This window comes from Coregonus lavaretus (genome assembly GCF_964263955.1).
Source record: "Coregonus lavaretus genome assembly, chromosome: 5".
Taxonomy (NCBI): Eukaryota; Metazoa; Chordata; class Actinopteri; order Salmoniformes; family Salmonidae; genus Coregonus; species Coregonus lavaretus.
The window spans coordinates 5,371,138-5,395,127 of NC_139992.1; the positions used below are offsets into that span (position 1 = coordinate 5,371,138).

The following is a 23,990-nucleotide window of genomic DNA, read 5'->3' on the forward strand; positions in this document are numbered from 1 at the left end:
TCGACTTCCGAACCCTGGCTAGACGAAGTTCTTGGAACACACCATCGTTGGTGGACGCGTTCTTCCATAGTTTGGCTGACTATATCAAGGACGAGTTGGTCTCCCATGAACTGCCTTCCACTCTTGATGAAGCCATCGCACTGACTGTCAGGATCGACAGAAGGATACAGACCCGTCGTCGTGAGAGGGGGCGCCAAGGTCCACCTACTACCGGCATTCGGAGAGATCCGACTGGGCTCCTGTCATCTACTGCCACTCACCCAGGTCAGCTTGATCAGTCTGAGCCTATGGAGATTGGGCGAGCCTCCCTCACTCCTGCAGAGCGCCAGCGCCGCTTCACCTCAAACCTCTGCCTCTATTGTGGAGGTGATGGACATCGTGTGGTAACCTGCCCTTTAAAGGGCCGAAGCTCACCGGGCATAGGGGGAGTCCGGTTGAGTTCAATGACCATCCAGTCCTCCGACCGCAAACCCCTGCTGCAAGTTCACCTCCGCCTCTCTGACTCAACTCACACCCTGGCTGCTCTGGTGGATTCTGGCGCCGAAGCCAACATAATGGACATCAAGCTGGCACGCCAACTGGGACTGGAGAACCTCCGTTTGACACCTCCTATTCCTGCCCGGGCACTGGACGGACACTTACTCGGATCGGTCACTCATGTCACGGCCCCGGTCTCGATGGGTCTGTCCGGGAACCATCAAGAAACTATCCAGTTTCACCTGCTCCCCTCTCCAGGCCAACCCCTCATCCTGGGTTACCCATGGCTCCGCCGGCACAACCCTCAGCTCGACTGGGTGACCGGGGTGATCAGGGAGTGGGGAGAGGACTGCCACCGAACCTGCCTGCTTGCTGCCGCACTACCCCCTCGGCCAGTACCTACTAACTCCGCTCCTGACCTCTCCAATGTCCCAGAATGCTACCATGGTCTCAGAGAGGTGTTTAACAAAGCAAGAGCCACATCTCTGCCCCCTCACCGACCGTACGACTGTGCCATCGACCTCCTCCCTGGAACAGCTCCTCCAAAGGGTCGTCTTTATTCGTTGTCTGCTCCTGAAAGAAAGTCCATGGAGGACTACATCAATGGCTCTCTGTCCGCAGGATTAATCCGTTCATCTTCATCTCCTGCTGGTGCTGGCTTCTTCTTTGTGGGGAAGAAGGACGGATCTCTTCGCCCCTGCATCGACTACAGGGGACTCAACGACATCACAGTGAAGAACCGTTACCCTCTGCCTCTGCTCACCTCTGCTTTTGAGTTGCTCCAGGGAGCCACTGTTTTTACCAAGTTGGATCTCAGAAACGCTTACCACCTAGTGCGGATCCGGGAGGGAGATGAATGGAAAACCGCATTCAATACACCAACAGGCCACTACGAGTATCTGGTTATGCCTTTTGGCCTCACCAATGCTCCTGCTGTGTTCCAGGCTCTAGTGAATGATGTACTGCGGGACATGTTAAACAAGTTTGTCTTCGTTTACCTGGATGACATCTTAATCTACTCCAGAAACCTGTCGGAACACACCCGCCATGTCCAGCAAGTCCTTCATCGTCTTCTGGAGAATTCCCTCTACGCCAAGGCAGAGAAATGTGAGTTTCACGTCAAGACAGTGGCCTTCCTGGGGTACATAGTGGCAGAGGGAAGTATCCAAATGGATCCTGCCAAAGTATCAGCAGTCACTTCATGGCCAGTTCCGGAGAACAGAAAGAAGCTGCAACAGTTTCTGGGGTTTGCTAACTTCTATAGGAAGTTTATCCGGAACTACAGTACCGTTGCTGCCCCTCTCACTGCTCTAACCAGCACCAAGCAACCCTTCACCTGGACCCCAGCAGCCGACAAAGCCTTCAGTACCCTCAAGGTGAGGTTCACCTCCGCTCCCATCCTCCAGATGCCTGATGTGGACCGGCAATTCATTGTGGAGGTGGACGCCTCGGATGTGGGAGTTGGTGCTGTGATTTCTCAGTGGGCTGCGGAGGATAGGAAGCTCCATCCCTGTGCCTTTTTCTCACGTCGGTTGTCCCCCTCTGAGTGCAATTACGACATAGGGAACCGTGAGCTGCTGGCTGTGAAGCTTGCCTTGGAGGAGTGGCGTCACTGGCTGGAGGGGTCCACCATTCCATTTCTCGTTTGGACCGATCATAAGAACTTGGAGTACATCCGCACGGCCAAACGGTTGAACTCCAGGCAGTCCCGCTGGGCCCTGTTCTTCACCAGGTTTAATTTCACTCTGTCATACCGGCCTGGATCACGCAACACCAAGCCAGACGCCCTCTCCCGTCAATTCCAGAAGGATGACACCCCCTCCAAGGACCCTGTGTCGATTCTGCCAAGTCCCTGCATCGTTGCAGCTCTGACCTGGGCTGTTGAGGAACAGGTGCTGGAGGCTCTCCGTAACCAGCCAGGTCCCAGCACTTGCCCAGCTGACCGCCTTTTTGTCCCCGAAGACCTGAGGTCCCAGGTCGTTCAGTGGGGACATGACTCCCGCCTAGCTTGTCACCCTGGCTCCACCCGCACTTACAACCTGCTCGCCCAGAGGTTCTGGTGGCCCTCTCTGAGGAAGGATGTACGGGAATTCGTCCAAGCCTGCCCCATCTGCAACCAACACAAGTCGTCCTGCCAGCCCCCAGCCGGATTGCTGCAGCCCCTGCCTGTGCCCAGACGTCCCTGGTCTCACATCGCCCTTGACTTTGTCACGGGGCTGCCCCCTTCAAGTGGCATGACCGTCATTCTCACCATCGTTGACCGTTTCAGCAAGATGGCACACTTCATTCCCCTCCCCAAGCTCCCAACCGCCAAGGAGACCGCCCAGGTGGTCCTGGAACACGTCTTCCGGATCCACGGGCTGCCAAAGGATGTAGTTTCTGACCGTGGTCCACAATTCTCCTCCGCTTTTTGGAAGGAGTTCTGTCACCTGCTGGGAGCCACAGTCAGTCTGACTTCCGGATTCCATCCCCAATCCAATGGGCAGTCAGAGCGGGCTAATCAGGAGCTCGAGAAGGCACTGCGATGCATGACTTCACGCAACCCCCACTCCTGGTCGCAGCAATTGACATGGGTGGAGTACGCACACAATTCTCTGACCTGCTCTGCCATCGGTATGTCCCCTTTCCAATGTGTTTATGGATACCAGCCTCCTCTATTTGCCAGCCAGGAAGAGGAGGTTACTTGCCCATCTGCACTTGCTTTTGCCCGTCGATGTCGCCGCACCTGGTCACAAGCCCGAGCCACACTCCTCAGATCCGTTGCCAGCTACACTACCGGGGCCAACCGTCGGAGAATTCCTGCTCCCACCTACCATGTTGGTCAAAGGGTGTGGTTGTCATCGAAGAACCTGCCACTCAGGGTGGAGTCGCAGAAGCTGGCACCTCGGTTCATTGGCCCATTCCCTATCATAAGAGTGATTAGCCCAACTGCTGTCCGGCTCCAACTGCCTAATTCCCTGAGGGTGCACCCCACTTTCCATGTGTCTAAGATTAAGCCCATCCATGAGAGTCCGCTGGTCCCTGCTGCGCCTGGTCCTCCTCCTCCACGGCTCGTCGATGGTGGTCTGGTTTACACCGTCCGCCGCCTGCTTCGGTCCAGACGGAGGGGTAGGGGTCTCCAGTACCTCATTGACTGGGAGGGCTATGGACCTGAGGAAAGGACCTGGGTGCCAGCTAGTCGGATTGTGGATAGGACTCTCATCACCGCTTTCCACCAACGGCATCCTGATCAACCTGCAATCCGTAGGGGCCGCCCCAGAGGGGTCCCTAACCGTCCGGCCCGCTCGGCTTCCTGTCCTGTGCCTGATCCTGTCTCGGGACCTGTCCCATCTCCCGACCACGGCCCTCCGGCTTCCTCCGAGGATGAGGACGTTCACTCGGACCGTTCGGAGGAGTTCTAGCCCTCCTCCGGCTCCCCTCCTCCCGCCCGGCGTGGTGTTGCTCTTGGGACTTCTGGGGCCGTCCCTTGGGGGGGGGGTTCTGTCATGGGCCTCTCACTCCACCGGGTTACCACCTTATTTTCTTCCACTCTGCTCACCACTCTCTCTACTCAGCCTAACTAGCTCCACCTGTCCCTGCTCTGCTCTGCTCTAATTACTCTGCCAGCTGCGCTGCATTACCCACTACCTCTCCCAGTATTTAAGGCCCTGTCTTTCAGCTCTCCGGTGTCAGATCGTCTGCAAAGCTCACACCCGGAACCTGTTTGCTCGCGCTTCTGGCTCACCCTGGTTTTGTGACCCCGGACCTGCCTGTTTTTTGGATTCTCTTCTGCCTCAGGAGATCCAGACCTGCTTCTGCCATTACGACTCCTGACTACTCTTCAATCCCGGTAACTCTGACCAGCCTTCTGCCTTGCTACTACGTATTTTGGATTTCCCTTGAACTGTACTGCTGCCTGGTTTCATTCCGCCCTGTTGTGTCTGTGTCTCCCCCCCCCAGGACTTCTGGACCACCCACCACCGGCTTCATAGGACGCATCGCTGCCACTGGGGGGGGCACAGACCCAGCGCATTGGACGGGATCCCTGTTACCCCTGGAGCCTTCATTCACTCCCTACTTCCCTTTTCCCTTAAGTTTAATAAACTTTCTGGTGTGACGCAATTGTGGTCCTCTGGTCGTCTGTCTGAACCGTGACAAATTGCTCCTGTAAGTCGCTCTGGTTAAGAGCGTCTGCTAAATGACTAAAATGTAAAATGTAAAATGTAAAATGTAAATGTGAACAAACTGTAAATGCCTTACAAATGGTTTATTACTGAACATTAAAGTTTTATCCATAAATGCATATTCTTACATTTCACCATGAACTACTACAATACACCATTGAGTTAGACCTGGAAGTTATCTGATATCATGCATTATTGTGCATTTCAACTTTACTGCACTTGTTGAAGATGTTGTGTCCCAATTGAGCCACTAGAGGGTTATGTTAAACAACATACAGAATGATCCATGACGTCCTCAAAATGTACACTTTAGAATACGTACTTTTTATCATTAAATAACATGGAACAACCACAGAATTTAGTATTTGGAATATACAAACCAAATTGACTACAATGTATTTTATAAAACAAGCTTATGCCTTCTTATGCCTTCTCCAAGTCATTCCAATCATTCCAAATCATGCTGCAACAACACCACATGTACCTATGATGACAATACTGAGATGAGTAATGTTACATGAAAGAAGCAATTACAACAAAACAGTATAACATAACTAGGTCAAACTAGGGAATAAAAGCATAGGAACTATACATGCCTTAACTTCAGAGTTAAAATATGTTTAGCTGTTACTTTGAACCATGGATAAAAGAAAGCATAAATTATTGGATTGATAAAATAATTAACAAGTGGCAGAAAGCCGATGATCAAAAAACTGTACAGTTTTAACACCAGACACACTGGCAGCCTCTTTTGAAAATACCTTTCTGGCCTGTGATCTGGCCACCACAAATATTTTTAATTAAAGTGTTATAATAATATAATACCCCAGACTGACCCTTCTACAATAAAACATTCTTTCAAACATTTATATTTAATTATTAAGAAAGTATGAATAGTCCTCACTTTAGATTAGGGTCTGCAAAATTACTTTACAAATTATTAGTAAATGGTTTATAAGGACATTATTAAACATCTTATTTTATTTATATTTTTATTTCACCTTTATTTAACCAGGTAAACCAGTTGAGAACAAGTTCTCATTTACAACTGCGACCTGGCCAAGATAAAGCAAAGCAGTGCGATAAAAACAACAACACAGAGTTACATATGGGGTAAAACAAAACAAAGTCAAAAACACAACAGAAATACATATAATATACAGTGTGTGCAAATTTAGCAAGTTATGGAGGTAAGGCAATAAAATAGGCTATAGTGCAACATAATTACAATTAGTATTAACACTGGAATGATAGATGTGCAAGAGATGATGTGCAAATAGAGATACTGGGGTACAAATGAGCAAAATAAATAGCAATATAGGGATGAGGTAGTTGGGCGGGCTAATTTCAGATGGGCTGTGTACAGGTGCAGTGATCGGTAAGGTGCTCTGACAACTGATGCTTAAAGTTAGTGAGGGAGATAAGTGTCTCCAGCTTCAGAGATTTTTGCAATTTGTTCCAGTCATTGGCAGCAGAGAACTGGAAGGAATTGCGGCCAAAGGAGGTGTTGGCTTTGGGGATGACCAGTGAGATATACCCGCTGGAGCACAGACTGAATGATCTTATCAATCAATCAATCAATCAAATGTATTTATAAAGCTCTTTTTACATCAACAGATGTCACAAAATGCTACACAGAAACCCAGCCTAAAACCCCAAACAGCAAGCAATGCAGATAATTAATACATACTATAACAGTTGTTTATAAATGTGTGAATAACTAGCTAGCTTACTAACATTTACAAATGTAACCGACTGGCTCGATTCGGTCCTACAGTGCCTTGCAAAAGTATTCATCCCCCTTGGCGTTTTTCCTATTTTGTTGCATTACAACCTGTAATTTAAATTGATTTTTATTTGGATTTCATGTAATGGACATGCACTAAATGGTTTGCTGTGAAGCCCATAACTAAGATCTGGTGCAACCAATTACCTTCAGAAGTCACATAATTAGTTAAATAAAGTCCACCTAAGTGTCACATGATCTGTCACATGATCTCAGTATATATACACCTGTTCTGAAAGGCCCCAGAGTCTGCAACACCACTAAGCAAGGGGCACCACCAAGCGGCACCAAACTGTTACAGACCTATATCCATCCTGCCCTGGCTTTCGAAGGTTTTTGAAAGCCAAGTTAACGAACAGATCACCGACCATTTCGAATCCTACCGTACCTTCTCCGCTATGCAATCCGGTTTCCGAGCTGGTCATGGGTGCACCTCAGCCACGCTCAAGATCCTAAACAATATTATAACCGCGATCGATAATAGACAGTACTGTGCAGCCGTCTTCATCGACCTGGCCAAGGCTTTTGAATCTGTCAACCACTGCATACTTATTGGCAGACTAAATAGCCTTGGTTTCTCAAATGACTGCCTAACCTGGTTCACCAAATACTTCTCAGATAGAGTTCAATGTGTCAAATCGGAGGGCCTGTTGTCTGGACCTATGGCAGTGTCTATGGGGGTGCCACAGGGTTCAATTCTTGGGCCGACTCTTTTCTCTGTGTATATTAACATGTCGCTCTTGCTGCTGGTGACTCTCAGATCCACCTCTACGCAGACGACACCATTTTGTATACATCTGGCCCTTCATTGGACACTGTGTTAACAAACCTACAAACGAGCTTCAATGCCATACAACACTCCTTCAGTAGTCTCCAACTGCTCTTAAACACTAGTAAAACTAAATGCATGCTCTTCAATCGAACGCTGCTGGCACCCGCCCACCCGACTAGAATCACTACTCTCGACGGGTCTGACCTAGAGTATGTGGACAACTACAAATACCTAGGTGTCTGGTTAGACTGTAAACTCTCCTTCCAGACTCACATTAAGAATCTCCAATCCAAAGTTAAATCTAGAATCAGCTTCCTGTTTCGCAACAAAGCCTCCTTCACTCATGCTGCCAAACATGCCCTCGTAAAACTCACTATCCTACCGATCCTTGACTTCGGCGATGTCATTTACAAAATAGCCTCCAACACTTTACTCAGCAAATTGGATGTAGTCTATCACAGTGCCATCCGTTTTGTCACCAAAGCCCCCTATACTACCCACCACTGTGACCTGTACGCTCTTGTTGGCTGGTCCTCACTACACATTCGTCGCCAAACCCACTGGCTCCAGGCCATCTATAAATCAATTCTAGGCAAATCCCCGCCTTATCTTAGCTCATTGGTCACCATAGCAACACCGACCCGTAGTATGCGCTCCAGCAGGTATATCTCACTGGTCATCCCCAAAGCCAACACCTCCTTTGGCCACCATTCCTTCCAGTTCTCTGCTGCCAATGACTGGAACGAACTGCAAAAATCTCTAAAGCTGGAGACTCTTATCTCCCTCACTAACTTTAAGCATCAGTTGTCAGAGCAGCTTACTGATCACTGCACCTGTACACAGCCCATCTGAAATTAGCCCACCCAACTACCTCATCCCCATATTGTTATTTATTTTGCTCATTTGCACCCCAGTATCTCTATTTGCACATTATTTCTTGCACATCTATCATTCGAATGTTAATACTAATTGTAATTATTTTGCACTATAGCCTATTTATTGCCTTACCTCCATAACTTGCTACATTTGCACACTGTATATATACTTTCTGTTGTATTTTCGACTTTGTGTTGTTTTACCCCATATGTAACTCTGTGTTGTTGTTTTTATCGCACTGCTTTGCTTTATCTTGGCCAGGTCGCAGTTGTAAATGAGAACTTGTTCTCAACTGGCTTACCTGGTTAAATAAAGGTGAAATAAAATAAAATAATAATAAAAAATGATTATTCCAAGGATAATCTCTCCAAACAGGTCAGGGACAAAGTTGTGGAGAAGTACAGATCAGGGTTGGGTTATAAAAAAATATCAGAAACTATGAACATCCCATGGAGCATTATTAAAAAATGGAAAGAATATGGCACCACAATTAACCTACCAAGAGAGGGCCGCCCACCAAAACTCATGGACCAGGCAAGGAGGGCATTAATCAGAGAGGCAACAAAGAGACCAAAGATATCCCTGAAGGAGCTGCAAAGCTCCACAGCGGAGATGGGAGTATCTGTCCATAGGACCACTTTAAGCTGTACACTCCACAGAGCTGGGCTTTACGGAAGAATGTCCAGAAAAAAGCCATTGCTTAAAACAATAATAAGCAAACACGTTTGGTGTTCGCCAAAAGGCATGTGGGAGACTCCCCAAACATTTGGAAGAAGGTACTCTTGTCAGATCAGACAAAAATTTAGCTTTTTGGCCATCAAGGAAAACGCTATGTCTTGCGCAAACCCAACACCTCTCATCACCCGAGAACACCATCCCCACAGTGAAGTATGGTGGTGGCAGCATCATGCTGTGAGGATGTTTTTCATTGGCAGGGACTGGGAAACTGGTCAGAATTTAAGGAATGATGGATGGCGCTAAATACATGGAAAGTCTTGAGGGAAACCTGTTTCAGTCTTCCAGAAATTTTAGACTGGGACGGAGGTTCACCTTCCAGCAGGACAATGACCCTAAGCATATTGCTAAAGCAACACTCGAGTGGTTTAAGGGGAAACATTGAAATGTCTTGGAATGGCCTAGTCAAAGTCCAGACCTCAATCCAATTGAGAATCTGTGGTATGACTTAAAGATTGCTGTACACCAGCGGAACCCATCCAACTTGAAGGAGCTGGAGCAGTTTTGCCTTGAAGAATGGGCAAAAATCCCAGTGGCCAGATGTGCCAAGCTTTAAGAGACATACCCCAAGAGACATGCAGCTGTAATTGCTGCAAAAGGTGGTTCTACAACGTATTGACTTTTGGGGGGGGGCGCTCAGGTTTTTTTTGTTATGCACGCTCAGGTTTTCTGTTTTATTGTCTTATTTCTTGTTTGTTTGACAATAAAATATATTTTGCATCATCAAAGTGGTAGGCATGTTGTGTAAATCAAGTGATACAAAAAAAATCCGTTTTAATTCCAGGTTGTAAGGCAACAAAATATGAAAAATGCCAAGGGGGGTGAATCCTTTGCAAGCCACTGTATGTAGCAAAATTTGAAATAGTGTTTATTTACATTGGATAAAAGTAGAGAGCTAAAAAAGGTGATGTCATGCACTGCAGTTGAGGAACAATGGGAAAGTAATTCTGCTTTGAAAGTTGATAAACTTGTAAACACACTTTTGAGAAAATGGCCCTTGAATGTTTTGGTACACCTACTGGAGAGCTCTTCTTTGTCTACACCCAGCATCTTTCACACCCTCTTAATTAAGCCCTACCCATCTCTTTAAGGATTCACGTGAGGCCATGTGCTAAACAGAGTGAGGTAGGGTAGTAAGCAACCAAAGATTTCAAGACTAAAAGTGGTGAAAGTAGTAGCAAAAATGCACTTTATCTAGTCCTTGGCCTATTTCCTAATCTGACTTTGGTGTAGGTCACGTTGTTCTTCACATTACCGTCTCTCAAATAAAATAAATGTTTATTTGTCACATGTACATGAAACAGAAGGTATAAACGGTACAGTGAAATGGTTACTTGCATATTTGCATAGTAATAATATATAAAAAAAGTGTCCATATTGTATAAATATTATATAATTATTAGATGATTCTTACCTAGACACACTTGTCTAAATTGATGGGTCATGTGAAATAAATGCTATAACCACCCCCCAGCCACATCTAGCTAAGTGGATGGGTCACTGTTGTCTTGACATGTACGCATGTTCATGAAATACAATAGATGACCGTAATCACCCCCAGACACACCTGGCTAACTTGATGGGTCATGTAATCATCTGTCAAAGTGGAATCTTTCGTTTAGACATGTAGCTAGTTAGCTAGCTAAACAATGAACCTAATGGTGCTTTCAAGACAACTGGGAACTTGGAAAAATACTGAGGTCAAATCATGACGTCAGTGATCTTCAGGTCGGAAAGTCGGGGCTCTAGAAATAGACCAGAGTTCCCGAGTTGTAATTACGAGTTGCAGGACCGTTCAAAGCGATTTTTCCCTGTCGGAGCTAGTTTTTTTTACAAGTTCCCAGTTGTCTTGAACACACTGAAGTCGGAAGTCGGAGATTTCAGAGTTCCAAGTTCCGAGTTCCCAATTGTTTTCAATGCGGCAATAATCCCTACCCATACTACTAGCAATACACTAGATCTCAGGAGTGCATACAACCTAGTGCGTGTTCGGGTGGGGGATGAGTGGAAGACAGCATTCAGCACAACCACGGGGCAATATGAATACCTGGTGATTTCCTATGGTTTGATGAATGCTCCATCCGTCTTCCAGTCCTTTGTGAACGAGGTGTTTCGGGACATGCTTGGTCGCGGTGTGGTGGTCTACATCGATGACATCTTGGTGTATTCCGCAACTCGCGCCAAGCAAGTGTCCCTGGTTCGCAAAGTGCTGGCCCGACTGTTGGAAAATGACCTTTATGCCAAGGTAATGAAGTGTATGTTTTTCTAGCAGTCTGTCTCCTTCCACTGAAACCGCATTACCACCTCAGGTGTGGAGATGGAGGGAGATTGCATTTCAGCCGTGCGTAACTATCGGGTAGGGATAGGCGCTGTCCCGTCCCAACGCTCGGGCACGCCACCCAATCTCCGCCCCTGTACCTTCTTCTCTAAGAAGCTCAGCCCGGCGGAGCAGAACTACGACATTGGTGATCGGGAGCTGTTGGCTGTTGTCCGAGGCTTGACCGTGTGGAGGCATTGGCTCGAAGGGGCTAAACACCCTTTCCTCGTCTGGACGGACCACCGTAACCTGGAGTACATCTGGGCAGCGAGGAGGCTATTCTTCACCCGGTTTGATTTTACACTGTCATACATTGTGGGTACGAAGAACGTGAAGGCAGACGCACTGTGCCGGCTGTATGACACAGAGGAGATGCCCAGAGACAACACCCCCATACTCCGGGCCTCCTGCATTGTGGCGCCGGTAGTATGGACGATGGATGCGGATATAGAGCAGGCATTACGCACAGATCCATCTCCACCTCAGTGTCCAGCTGGGCTTTGGTACGTGCCTGCTCTTATCAGTGATCATCTGATCTTCTGGGCACACACGTCACCCTCCTCTGGTCACACAGGTATCGGTCGTACAGTGCGCTGCTTGATCAGAAAGTACTGGTAGCCTACCTTGGCTAAGGACGTGAGGGTGTACGTCTCCTCCTGCTCGGTGTGCGCCCAGAGTAAGGCACCTCGGCGGGAAAGCTACAACCGTTACCAGTTCCACAACGACCATGGTCTCACCTTAGTATTGATTTTTTGACTGATGTTCCCCTCTCCCAAGGTAACACCACCATCCTGGTCGTTGTGGACCGCTTCTCCAAGTCCTGCCGCCTCCTTCCTCTGCCTGGTCTCTCCACGGCCCTGTAGACTACGGAGGCCCTGTTTACTCACGTCTTCCTTCACTACGGGGTGCCAGAGGATATAGTGTCTGACCGAGGTCCCCAGTTCACGTCCAAGGTTTGGAAGGCGTTCATGGAACGTCTGGGGGTCTCAGTCAGCTTGACCTCTGGGTACCACCCCGAGTCAAATGGGCAGGTGGAACGGGTAAATCAGGATGTGTGTAGGTTCCTGCGGTCCTACTGCCAGGACTGGCCGGGGGAGTTGTAGGTGTTCTTGCCATGGGCAGAATATGTCCAGAACTCTCTCCACCACTCCTCTACTAACCTAACACCATTCCAATGTGTGTGATCCCTTAATGTACCACTCTAAAATAACAATAACAAGAATGATGTGTTGTATATCTATTAACTGGTGTTGTTGCATCATCTACGATGCTGCTATTGTCAAAATCTTTGTAAATGTACAGGTACCCAGTAGGTGTTTGAATGAATGTTTATTTGTTGAAGTATTTATGTGGGGTTTTATCATTGACTTTGAAATTACAATGGTTGTCCCGTGCTCTATTATTATAACACTTTATTGTAAAATATTTGTGGTGGCCAGATCACAGGCCAAAAAGGTATTTTCAAAAGAGGCTGCCAGTGTGTCTGGTGTTAAAACTGTACAGGCAAATAAGTCAGAGATAAAAGCAGCAAAAACTCTAGCTATTGTTGTTTTCAGCTTTCTAAGTTGTTGGATTCCATTTTATTTGTAAATCTTTTTTATTTTAATTGACCATTTATCATCATTTATCATCAGCTTTCTGCCACTTGTTAATTCCTTAATTAATCCAATAATTTATGCTTTCTTTTATCCATGGTTCAAAGTGACAGCTAAACATATTTTAACTCTGAAGTTAAGATGTTCATAGTTCCTATGTTTTTATTCCTAAATATGACACACATTGGTTTGATATGTTCTGAGCTCTGCCTCTATATTTATCCCTTAATGACTGACAGACACTCCCCTCCCCAGCGTCTCTCTGCACACACACACACACACACACACACACACACACACACACACACACACACACACACACACACACACACACACACACACACACACACACAGGTGGGCACAGAAATTAACAAACGGTGTGATAAACAAATCATTTGTGAAAGCATGATGTAATGTATGACAGGATTGGATGTTGCTATGGCCACCTAGCCTGTCCTTCATTCTTACTGATAGTTAAACATCAGAGAAAAGGTACATTTTCTCAACTGAGCATTTTAATGGAGAAAAAATAGTATGGTTGATGATTTGGTCACTCAAAGGCTATTTTACATGGGAAACAGGAGAACTGTGTAAGACAAACTGCTTTGGGTGATGTCAGTGCTCAGTTTGGACCATAATCCACAACCTCAGGAGACATGACAGCACACCACATGTCAGCTAGTCAGTGTGGAGGAAAGCTGACAGTAAGGAAGTTGATGAGAGGGTATAACTTCATGGTGTACCCGCTTATAGCACATGCAATCAAAATGAATTGTGCCATTCCATAGGAACATCCCGTAGACTTGTAAAAATGTCCATCTGAACTGAATTATGAAACATACTTCTACAAATTGAGGGAGACTGTCACGGTTTCGGCCGAGGCTGCTCCTTCTCCTTGTTCGGGCAGGCTTCGGCGGTCGTTGTCTCCGGAGTACTAGCTGCCACCGTTCTATGTTTCTATGTTTGATTGGTTTTGTCTGTGTTGCTACACCTGTTCCTTATTAGTGTTTATTAGGTGTCCTATTTAGTTCTCTTGAGTTTGGTCAGGTGTTGTGTGTAATTGTTTCCGTGTCACGTTGTGTGCTAGTTCGACATTTTCTGTTCTCTCTGTATTTTGTGTTTTGAGAGAGAGTTCCGCACTTTGTGCGCCGTAGCATACTTTACTGTTGTGCGTAAAGTTCGCCTGTAGCCTGTTGCCGTGCTTGGCTCATTTTGGACTTTACTAAAGACGCTGTTCGTAACCTCTGTGTGTCCTGCGCCTGATTCTACACCACCTCTACACTCAACCCTGACAGAGACTTTGTCTCAGTTACATCATGGGGACAAATACTATTTGTCAGACATAAGAACAACCACACTGTATTCTGACCCAATCACCCCTTGATGTTTTTTTTTTTTCCATGTCTTGTGTGTTTTCTTGTTTTCTCTGATTAAAATAAAAAAGTGACTACGAAATGTGATTTCCAGTTCAGTTCAGCTGTATCGATCAATGATCTCAAAAGCACTTTAATTAATTAGCTAACAGTTTTCAGCTGTGCTAGCATAATTGCAAAAGGGTTTTCTAATGATCAATTAGCCTTTTAAAATGATAAACTTGGATTAGCAAACACGTGCCATTGGAACACAGGACTGATGGTTGCTGATAATCGGCCTCTGTACGCCTATGTAGATATTTCATAAAAAATCTGCCGTTTCCAGCTACAATAGCCATTTACAACATTAACAACAACACTGTATTTCTGATCAATTTTATGTTATTTTAATGGACAAAATAATTGCTTTTCTTTCGAAAACAAGGAAATTTCGAAGTGACCCCAAACTTTTGAACGGTAGTGTATATATATGTTCACACATACTGTACATACAGTGGGGGAAAAAGTATTTAGTCAGCCACCAATTGTGCAAGTTCTCCCACTTAAAAAGATGAGAGAGGCCTGTAATTTTCATCATAGGGACATGTCAACTATGACAGACAAATTGAGGAAAAAAAAATCCAGAAAATCACATTGTAGGATTTTTAATGATTTTATTTGCAAATTATGGTGGAAAATAGGTATTTGGTCACCTACAAACAAGCAAGATTTCTGGCTCTCACAGACCTGTAACTTCTTCTTTAAGAGGCTCCTCTGTCCTCCACTCGTTACCTGTATTAATGGCACCTGTTTGAACTTGTTATCAGTTTAAAAGACACCTGTCCACAACCTCAAACAGTCACACTCCAAACTCCACTATGGCCAAGACCCAAGAGCTGTCAAAGGACACCAGAAACAAAATTGTAGACCTGCACCAGGCTGGGAAGACTGAATCTGCAATAGATAAGCAGCTTGGTATGAAGAAATCAACTGTGGGAGCAATTATTAGGAAATGGAAAACATACAAGACCACTGATAATCTCCTTCGATCTGGGGCTCCACGCAATATCTCACCCTGTGGGGTGAAAATGATCACAAGAACGGTGAGCAAAAATCCCAGAACCACACGGGGGGACCTAATGAATGACTGGCAGAGAGCTGGGACCAAAGTAACAAAGCCTACCATCAGTAACACACTACACCGCCAGGGACTCAAATCCTGCAGTGCCAGATGTGTCCACCTGCTTAAGCCAGTACATGTCCAGGCCCGTCTGAAGTTTGCTAGAGTGCAAATGGATGATCCAGAAGAGGATTGGGAGAATGTCATATGGTCAGATGAAACCAAAATATAACTTTTTGGTAAAAACTCAACTCGTCGTGTTTGGAGTACAAAGAATGCTGAGTTGCATCCAAAGAACACCATACCTACTGTGAAGCATGGGGGTGGAAACATCATGCTTTGGGGCTGTTTTTCTGCAAAGGGACCAGGACGACTGATCCGTGTAAAGGAAAGAATGAATGGGGCCATGTATCGTGAGATTTTGAGTGAAAACCTCCTTCCATCAGCAAGGGGATTGAAGATGAAACGTGGCTGGGTCTTTCAGCATGACAATGATCCGAAACACACCGCCCGGGCAACGAAGGAGTGGCTTCGTAAGAAGCATTTCAAGGTCCTGGAGTGGCCTAGCCAGTCTCCAGATCTCAACCCCATAGACAATCTTTGGAGGGAGTTGAAAGTCCGTGTTGCCTAGCGACAGCCCCAAAACATCACTGCTCTAGAGGAGATCTGCATGGAGGAATGGGCCAAAATACCAGCAACAGTGTGTGAAAACCTTGTGAAGACTTACAGAAAACGTTTGACCTGTGTCATTGCCAACAAAGGGTATATAACAAAGTATTGAGAAACTTTTGTTATTGACCAAATACTTATTTTCCACCATAATTTGCAAATCAATTCATAAAAAATCCTACAATGTGAGTTTCTGGATTTTTTTTCTCATTTTGTCTGTCATAGTTGACGTGTACCTATGATTGAAATTACAGGCCTCTCTCATCTTTTTAAGTGGGAGAACTTGCACAATTGGCGGCTGACTAAATACTTTTTTTCCCCACTGTATATATATTTTTGACATTTTAGTCACTTAGCAGACACTCTTATCCAGAGCGACTTACAGGACCAATTAAGGTTAAGTGTAAGGGCACATCGACAGATTTTTCACCTGGTCGGCTTGGGGATTAGAACCAGCGACCTTTCGGTTACTGGCACAACGCTCTTAACCACTAAGCTACCTGCCGCCCCATAAAAAAAAAAAAAAAAAAAAAAAAAAAAATATATATATATATATATACTACCAGTCAAATGTTTTAGAACACCTACTCATTCAAGGGTTTTCTTTATTTTTACTATTTTCTACATTGTAGTATAATAGTGAAGACATCTAAACTATGGAAGAAAACATTTGGAATCATGTAGTAACCAGAAAAGTGTTCTACAAATCAAAATATATTTTAGATTTTAGATTCTTCAAAGTAGCCACCCGTTGCCTTGATGACAGCTTTGCATTCTCTCAACCAGCTTCATGGGGAATGCTTTTCCAACAGTCTTGAAGAAGTTCACACAGATGCTGAGCACTTGTTGGCTGCTTTTGCTTTACTCTGCAGTCCAACTCATCCCAAACCATCTCATTTGGGTTGAGGTCAGTTGATTGTGGAGGCCAGGTCATTTGATGCAGCACTCCATCACTCTCCTTCTTGGTCAAATATCCCTTACACAGCCTGGAGGTGTGTTTTGGGTAATTGTCCTGTTGAAAAACAAATGATAGTCCCATTAAGCGCAAACCAGATGAGTATGATGGGGGGGTTTAAGTTATATTCTTACAAGATTTTTGGCTGGTCTGTAGCTTATTCTTTAGGTGTTTGGGGCTGCTGGTGAGCTATGATGTGCAGGCATAATCAAAGGGACACTAGACTAGAGCACTTGCCAGAGTCTTTAGGGTGTCTATAGCTAGGTTTTCCATCTAATTGGCTACAGACTTTTTAAAAATGGTGAAAGCCCTCAATGGTGCTGCCCATGCTAAAACAGGCTTTGGGCAAAGAGGGCCCTCTATCCCCTCGATGATCAGCTCAGACAGCTGAGTTCCAGAAAACAGACAGGGCAGCTATTCTGAAGTTGCCCATACCTGCATTTCCAGGTGTCTCTTCAGATGTAGAAGAGATACAATAGTATGTAATCAGCTGAAGTGTGTATATGCACACTAAAAACAAATGGTTCTACATGATGGCAGATAAGATTCTTTCCAAAACTATTGAGCGTGCCGTCTTTAGCCAACTCTCTTGCTATCTCTCTCAGAATTACCTTCTTGATCCAAACCAGTCAGGTTTCAGGACTGGTCATTCAACTGAGACTGCTCTTCTCTGTGTCACGGAGGCTCTCCGCACTGCTAAAGCTAACTCTCTCTCCTCTGCTCTTGTCCTTCTAGACCTGTCTGCTGCCTTTGATACTGTGAACCATCAGATCCTCCTCTCCACCCTCTCCGAGCTGGGCATCTCCGGCGCGGCTCACTCTTGGATTGCGTCCAAGTGGCGTGGCGAGAAGCTGTCTCCGCACCACGTGCTCTCACCACTGGTGTCCCCCAGGGCTCAGTTCTAGGCCCTCTCCTTCTCTCCCTATACACCAAGTCACTTGGCTCTGTCATATCCTCACATTGCCTCTCCTATCATTGCTACGCTGACGATACACAACTAATCTTCTCCTTTCCCCCTTCTGATAACCAGGTGGCGAATCGCATCTCTGCATGTCTGGCAGACATATCAGTATGGATGACGGATCACCACCTCAAGCTGAACCTTGGCAAGACGGAGCTGCTCTTCCTCCCGGGGAAGGACTGCCCGTTCCATGATCTCGCCATCACGGTTGACAACTCCATTGTGTCCTCCTCCCAGAGTGCGAAGAGCCTTGGCGTGACCCTGGACAACACCCTGTTGTTCTCCGCTAACATCAAGGCGGTGACCCGATCCTGCAGGTTCATGCTCTACAACATTCGGAGAGTACGACCCTGCCTTACACAGGAAGCGGTACAGGTCCTAATCCAGGCACTTGTCATATCCCGTCTGGATTACTGCAACTCGCTGTTGGCTGGGCTCCCTGCCTGTGCCATTAAACCCCTACAACTCATCCAGAATGCCGCAGCCCGTCTGGTGTTCAACCTTCCCAAGTTGTCTCACGTCACCCCGCTCCTCCGCACACTCCACTGGCTTCCAGTTGAAGCTCGCATCTGTTACAAGACCATGGTGCTTGCCTATGGAGCTGTGAGGGGAACGGCACCTCCATACCTTCAGGCTCTGATCAGTCCCTACACCCAAACGAGGGCATTGTGTTCATCCACCTCTGGCCTGCTGGCTCCCCTTCCTCTGCGGAAGCATAGTTCCCGCTCAGCCCAGTCAAAACTGATCGCTGCTCTGGCACCCCAATGGTGGAACAAGCTCCCTCACGACACCAGGACAGCGGAGTCACTCACAACCTTCCGGAGACATTTGAAACCCCACCTCTTTAAGGAATACCTGGGATAGGATAAAGTAATCCTTCTACCCCCCCCTAAAAAAAAAATTGTCAAGTGGTTATCCCACTGGCTATAGGGTGAATGCACCAATTTGTAAGTCGCTCTGGATAAGAGCGTCTGCTAAATGACGTAAAAAATAAGATGTTCTGTGTCTTGAATCCCTTTTTGGTGCTATATGGAACCATTTTTGAAGGTTCTACCCTTTAATGAACCCTGTTCTCAACCAGCTGGTAGGGCATGTTTTGACAATAGATTTAGAAGTGGATATGAAAAAAATCTTCACTTGAACCTGATTGGTCAACTCCCCCAGCCCTCCTGCATCAATTAACATAATATGTATGATTTTGGGTTGCTGCAGTTCAGTGTTGTGGCACTCTAACTTTGCCCATTCAGAGGGCTGTAAGAAAACTCAAAATCAGTCACCAAAGTTGTTGTACAAAAGTCCGGAATTCAATTAGTGAGGGATTAATATAGCACCATTCCTGTCAGTAGAGACCCGTAGTATGTAGTATGTAGTAGGAATATGTAAATAAAAAAGTTTCAATTTAAAAAGGTTCAAAAGCAAGAATTCCGTAAAAATGTGCTTAACCAGGTGGTTGATACAGTGCATTGGGTAGCTTAGTGGTTAAGAGCGTTGTGCCAGTAACCAAAAGGTCGCTGGTTCTAATCCCTGAGCCAACTAGGTGAAAAATCTGTCGATGTGCCCTTGAGCGAGGCACTTAACCCTAATTGCTCCTGTAAGTCGCTCTGGATAAGAGCGTCTGCTAAATGACCCCAAAAAAAAAGAAATTATTCAGACCCGTTGACTTTTTCCACATTTTGTTACGTTACAGCCTTATTCTCAAATGGATTAAATACATGTTTTTCCTCGTCAGTCTACACACAATATCCCATAATGACAAAGCGAAAACAGTTTTTTGCAAGGAATTGTCCGTAGAGCTCCGAGGCAGCATTGCGTCAAGGCACAGATCTGGGGAAGGGTACCAGAAAATGTCTGCAGCATTGAAGGTCCCCAAGAACACAGTGGCCTCCATCATTCTTAAATGGAAGAAGTTTGGAACCACCAACACTCTTCCTAAAGCTGGCCGCCTTTCCAAACTGAGCAATCGGAGAAGGGCCTTGTCAGGGAGGTGACCAAGAACCCGATCGTCACTCTGACAGAGCTCTAGAGTTCCTTTGTGGAGATGGGAGAACTTCCAGAAGGACAACCATCTCTGCAGCACTCCACCAATCAGGCTTTTATGGTAGAGTGGCCAGACGGAAGCCACTCCTCAGTGAAAGGCACATGACAGTCCGCATGGAGTTTGCCAAATGGCACCAAAAGGACTCTCAGACCATGAGAAACAAAATTATCTGGTCTGATGAAACCAAGATTGAACTCTTTGGCCTGAATGCGAAGCGTCACGTCTGGAGGAAACCTGGCACCATCCCTAAGGTGAAACATGGTGGTGGCAGCATCATGCTGTGGGGATGTTTTTAGGCGGAAGGCACTAGGAGACTATTCAGGATCGAGGGAAAGATGAACGGAGCAAAGTGCAGAAGGATGAAAACCTGCTCCAGAGCTCTCAGGACCTCAAAGTGGGGTGAAGGTTCACCTTCCAACAGGACAACGACCCTAAGCCCACAGTCAACGACAACGCAGGAGTGGCTTCGGGACAAGTCTCTGAGTAGCCCAGCCAGAGCCCGGACTTGAACATGATCGAACATCTCTGGAGAGACCTGAAAATAGCTGTGCAGCGACGCTCCCCATCCATCCTGACAGCACTTGAGAGGATCTGCGGAGAAGAATGGGAGAAACTTCCCAAATACAGGTGTGCCAAGCTTGTTTTTGCTTTGTCATTATGGGGTATTGTGTGTCGATTGATGAGGAAATTGTTTTATTTAAACCATTTGTAACGTAACAAAATGTGGAAAATGTCAAAGGGTCTGAATATTTTCAGAATGCACTCAGTATAAAGTACGGTGGAATAAGAATAGGGTGCATCTATTTTTTATAAAATAATACTTATTTAGGTGAAAACTATGATTTAATTGTTGACAAGACACTACATTAGGCAACATATATTGGTTTAACAACATTTCATGACCCATGGGATTAATGAATCAATATTCAGACTTAAGGTTGCCTATAAAATAATGCCTATAATAGTAATAAAAACTGCACTTTGTCATATATTATCTCAACATGTAGTCTGAACATGTGGGAAACATTGTGGAAGGACCTGGATTAATTGAAATTTAAGAAAACCAACACCACCTGAAAATGCATTCATTTAATACATATATATGCAATCAACGTCATTTATTAAAATTTGACATCAGTCCTCATTTAACAATGCTTAACCTGCATACAGTATAAAAGCCATTGAAGCAGACCTAAAGTAATTTTTGCAATATTGTTGAGATGAGTAAAAATGCTATGCAAATTGCCATTCTAATATGGTATCGCTGGTACGACCTTCTTGACTTCTCAACTGCCAGGTAGAATAAACAGCAAGTTAAAGAAAAACACTATTGGAAATTCCTATTTGAGTTGTCAGTAATAGGAGTTTAAGATGAAATAATTGTTTCTACATGTTTTTCTAGAAGAGACAGTTAAAGAGATAAAGAACCATGATTGTAAGGTTCTAATTGAAACCTTTATGGTGCTATAAAGAACCCTTTCCTAAGTTTCTATAAAGGTTCTGGGAACTAGTGACAGGTTGCCACTTATCAAACCCATCAAATATTTTGCATAGATGGAGCTCCAAACAGAGGTTGTGTTTCTGAAAAATGTTCAGCAATAAGCTAGCTATCATAAGATACAAAACTACCGGTGAGCGTTAGATGCCAGCCCTGCGATTCAAATGCAAAATCTCATACTGAAGTTCTTTAGACTTCCAATACTCAAGACAATGAAATTAGATTTGGAAGGAAGGCCTTGAGAAACTACAGGACAGATCACAGTATATGTCATTTGGCCAGTGCATAAGAAAATTGACAGTCAGGCAGTTGACAAGATGGCATATCTTTATGGTGGATGCACTAATGGCATTCCATAGGAACATTCCATGGACTTGTAAAAATGTCCATCTAAACTGAATTATGAAATAATTATTCAAGTTGAGGGAGACAGTTACATCATTGGGAAAGATATTTGTCAGACATCACCCTGCAGTATTCTGATCCAATCATATTTTTTGTCTGGTTTGTTTTTCTCTCAGATTCCAGAGGGACCTGTTAGCACTAACATGCAAGGCTCTGTAATAACGACACATACATCACTCTACCAATTAAAGGTGTCAAACAACACACACACACACACCCACCCACACACACACACACACACACACACACACAGCCAGTCAGTCAGTCACACAAACACACACACACACACACACACACACACACACACACACACACACACACACACACACACACAGTCAGTCAGTCAGTCACACAAACACACACACACACACACACACGATTCTCAAAAAGCATATTGCATCAGCAAAACTCAACCTGTGCTTTGTGACTGATGTCACTGGGACTATATTGTCTCTAGTGGGTAAGTGAACAACTCTAATGATGTTACTTTGACTTGTTTAAAGTTTCTCATATCAGAGGGTTCTGTTATCACCTGTATGCAAGGCTCTTGAATAATGAAGTCTACCAGTTAAAAGTGTTGGAGACACACAAATGCTTTACTCCAGGGCCCCAATAAGGCCACAATACAACATTAACATTGGAAGTGAACCTGTGTACACCTCTAGTGTTTTTTGTGTGCATGAACATGAGTACAACTACCATTAGGACCCCCCCCCCCCAGTCAGCCTGAGTACAACCCTCACCCCTAAACAAGTCCACCCTGCATAGGTCAAGAATCCCACCTCTGAGTCATGACTCTGTCACAGGTAGGATCTGAACCCTGGTATCCTGAGTGGAAAACAAACATCTGAACCAATAGGCCAAGAGGGAAGTACCTCTTGGACCGAGGGTGACACTGATTTTGAAGTACCAGGCAGGGCTACCTCATCACGAGAGCATGAGTCTGACTCACCTCTGTTACACATTTTACATTTTAGTCCTTTAGCAGATGGGGGGTGGGGGTGGGGGAGGGGAGGGGGGGGTGGGGGTTGTGGCATTAATCAAGACACTCATGAAGAAGTAGGTTTTCAGACTACACCTCCCCCTAACCTCACTCAAGTCTCAATCCTACACCCCTCTCTATAGTGTTTTAGACAAATAACAAACAATTCTACAAATACCGTTTTTTATATGGCCTCAGTGGAACATCCTGATTTCATGGGGCATGATCCAGGATTAATACAGCTAAACAACAATCCAGGATCAACACTGTTTTATGACAATCCAGGATCAACACAGATATAATATGATCTAGGATCAACACAGATACTGTTTTATGACAATCCAGGATCAACACATACATAATATGATCTAGGATCAACACAGATACTGTTTTATGACAATCCAGGATCAACACAGATATAATATGATCTAGGATCAACACAGATACTGTTATATGACAATCCAGGATCAACACTGTTATATGACAATCCAGGATCAACACAGTTGTAATATTATCTAGGATGAACACAGATACTGTATATGACGATCCAGGATCAACACAGATATATGACGATCCAGTGTTAATATTTACATTTACATCATTTAGCAGATGCTCTTATCCAGAGCGACTTACAAATTGGTGCATTCAACTTATGATAGCCAGTGGGACAACCACCTTTTTATTACTTTTTTTGTTTATCGGGGGTGGGGGGAAGAAGGATTACTTTATACTATTCCAGGTATTCCTTAAAGAGGTAGGGTTTCAAGTGTCTCCGGAAGGTGGTCAGTGACTCCGCTGTCCTGGCGTCGTGGGGGAGCTTGTTCCACCATTGGGGTGCCAGAGCAGCGAATAGCTTTGACTGGGCTGAGCGGGAACTGTGCTTCCGTAGAGGTAAGGGAGCTAGCAGGCCATAGGTGGATGAACGTAGTGCCCTCGTTTGGGTGTAGGGTCTGATCAGAGCCTGAAGGTAAGGAGGTGCCGTTCCCCTCACAGCTCCGTAGGCAAGTACCATGGTCTTGTAGTAGATGCAAGCCTCAACTGGAAGCCAGTGGAGTGTGCGGAGGAGCGGGGTGACATGAGAGAACTTGGGAAGGTTGAACACCAGACGGGCTGCAGCGTTCTGGAAAAGTTGTAGGGGTTTAATGGCACAGGCATTAAACCCTGTTAACACAACTAAATAACGATCAAGGATCAGCACAGATAGAATATGATCCAGTGTTAACACAACTAAATAATGATCAAGGATCAGCACAGATATAATATGATCCAGGATCAATATAGACACATCT

The 23,990-nt window shown here is 45.3% G+C and overlaps 1 protein-coding gene across 1 annotated transcript in view; it reads left to right on the top strand.

The window, feature by feature from the left end:
- LOC311129100 (trace amine-associated receptor 13c-like) overlaps nt 1–12,872 on the top strand; it is a gene marked incomplete at both ends in the record, with an annotated part of 142,410 nt that extends 129,538 nt beyond the window's left edge. Inside the window, 3 exon segments of the mRNA XM_084161380.1 lie at nt 12,303–12,705; nt 12,708–12,732; nt 12,734–12,872. Of these exon segments, the coding sequence (XP_084017506.1) occupies nt 12,303–12,705; nt 12,708–12,732; nt 12,734–12,872 (567 nt within the window).
- Nucleotides 12,873–23,990: the final 11,118 nt, after the last annotated feature.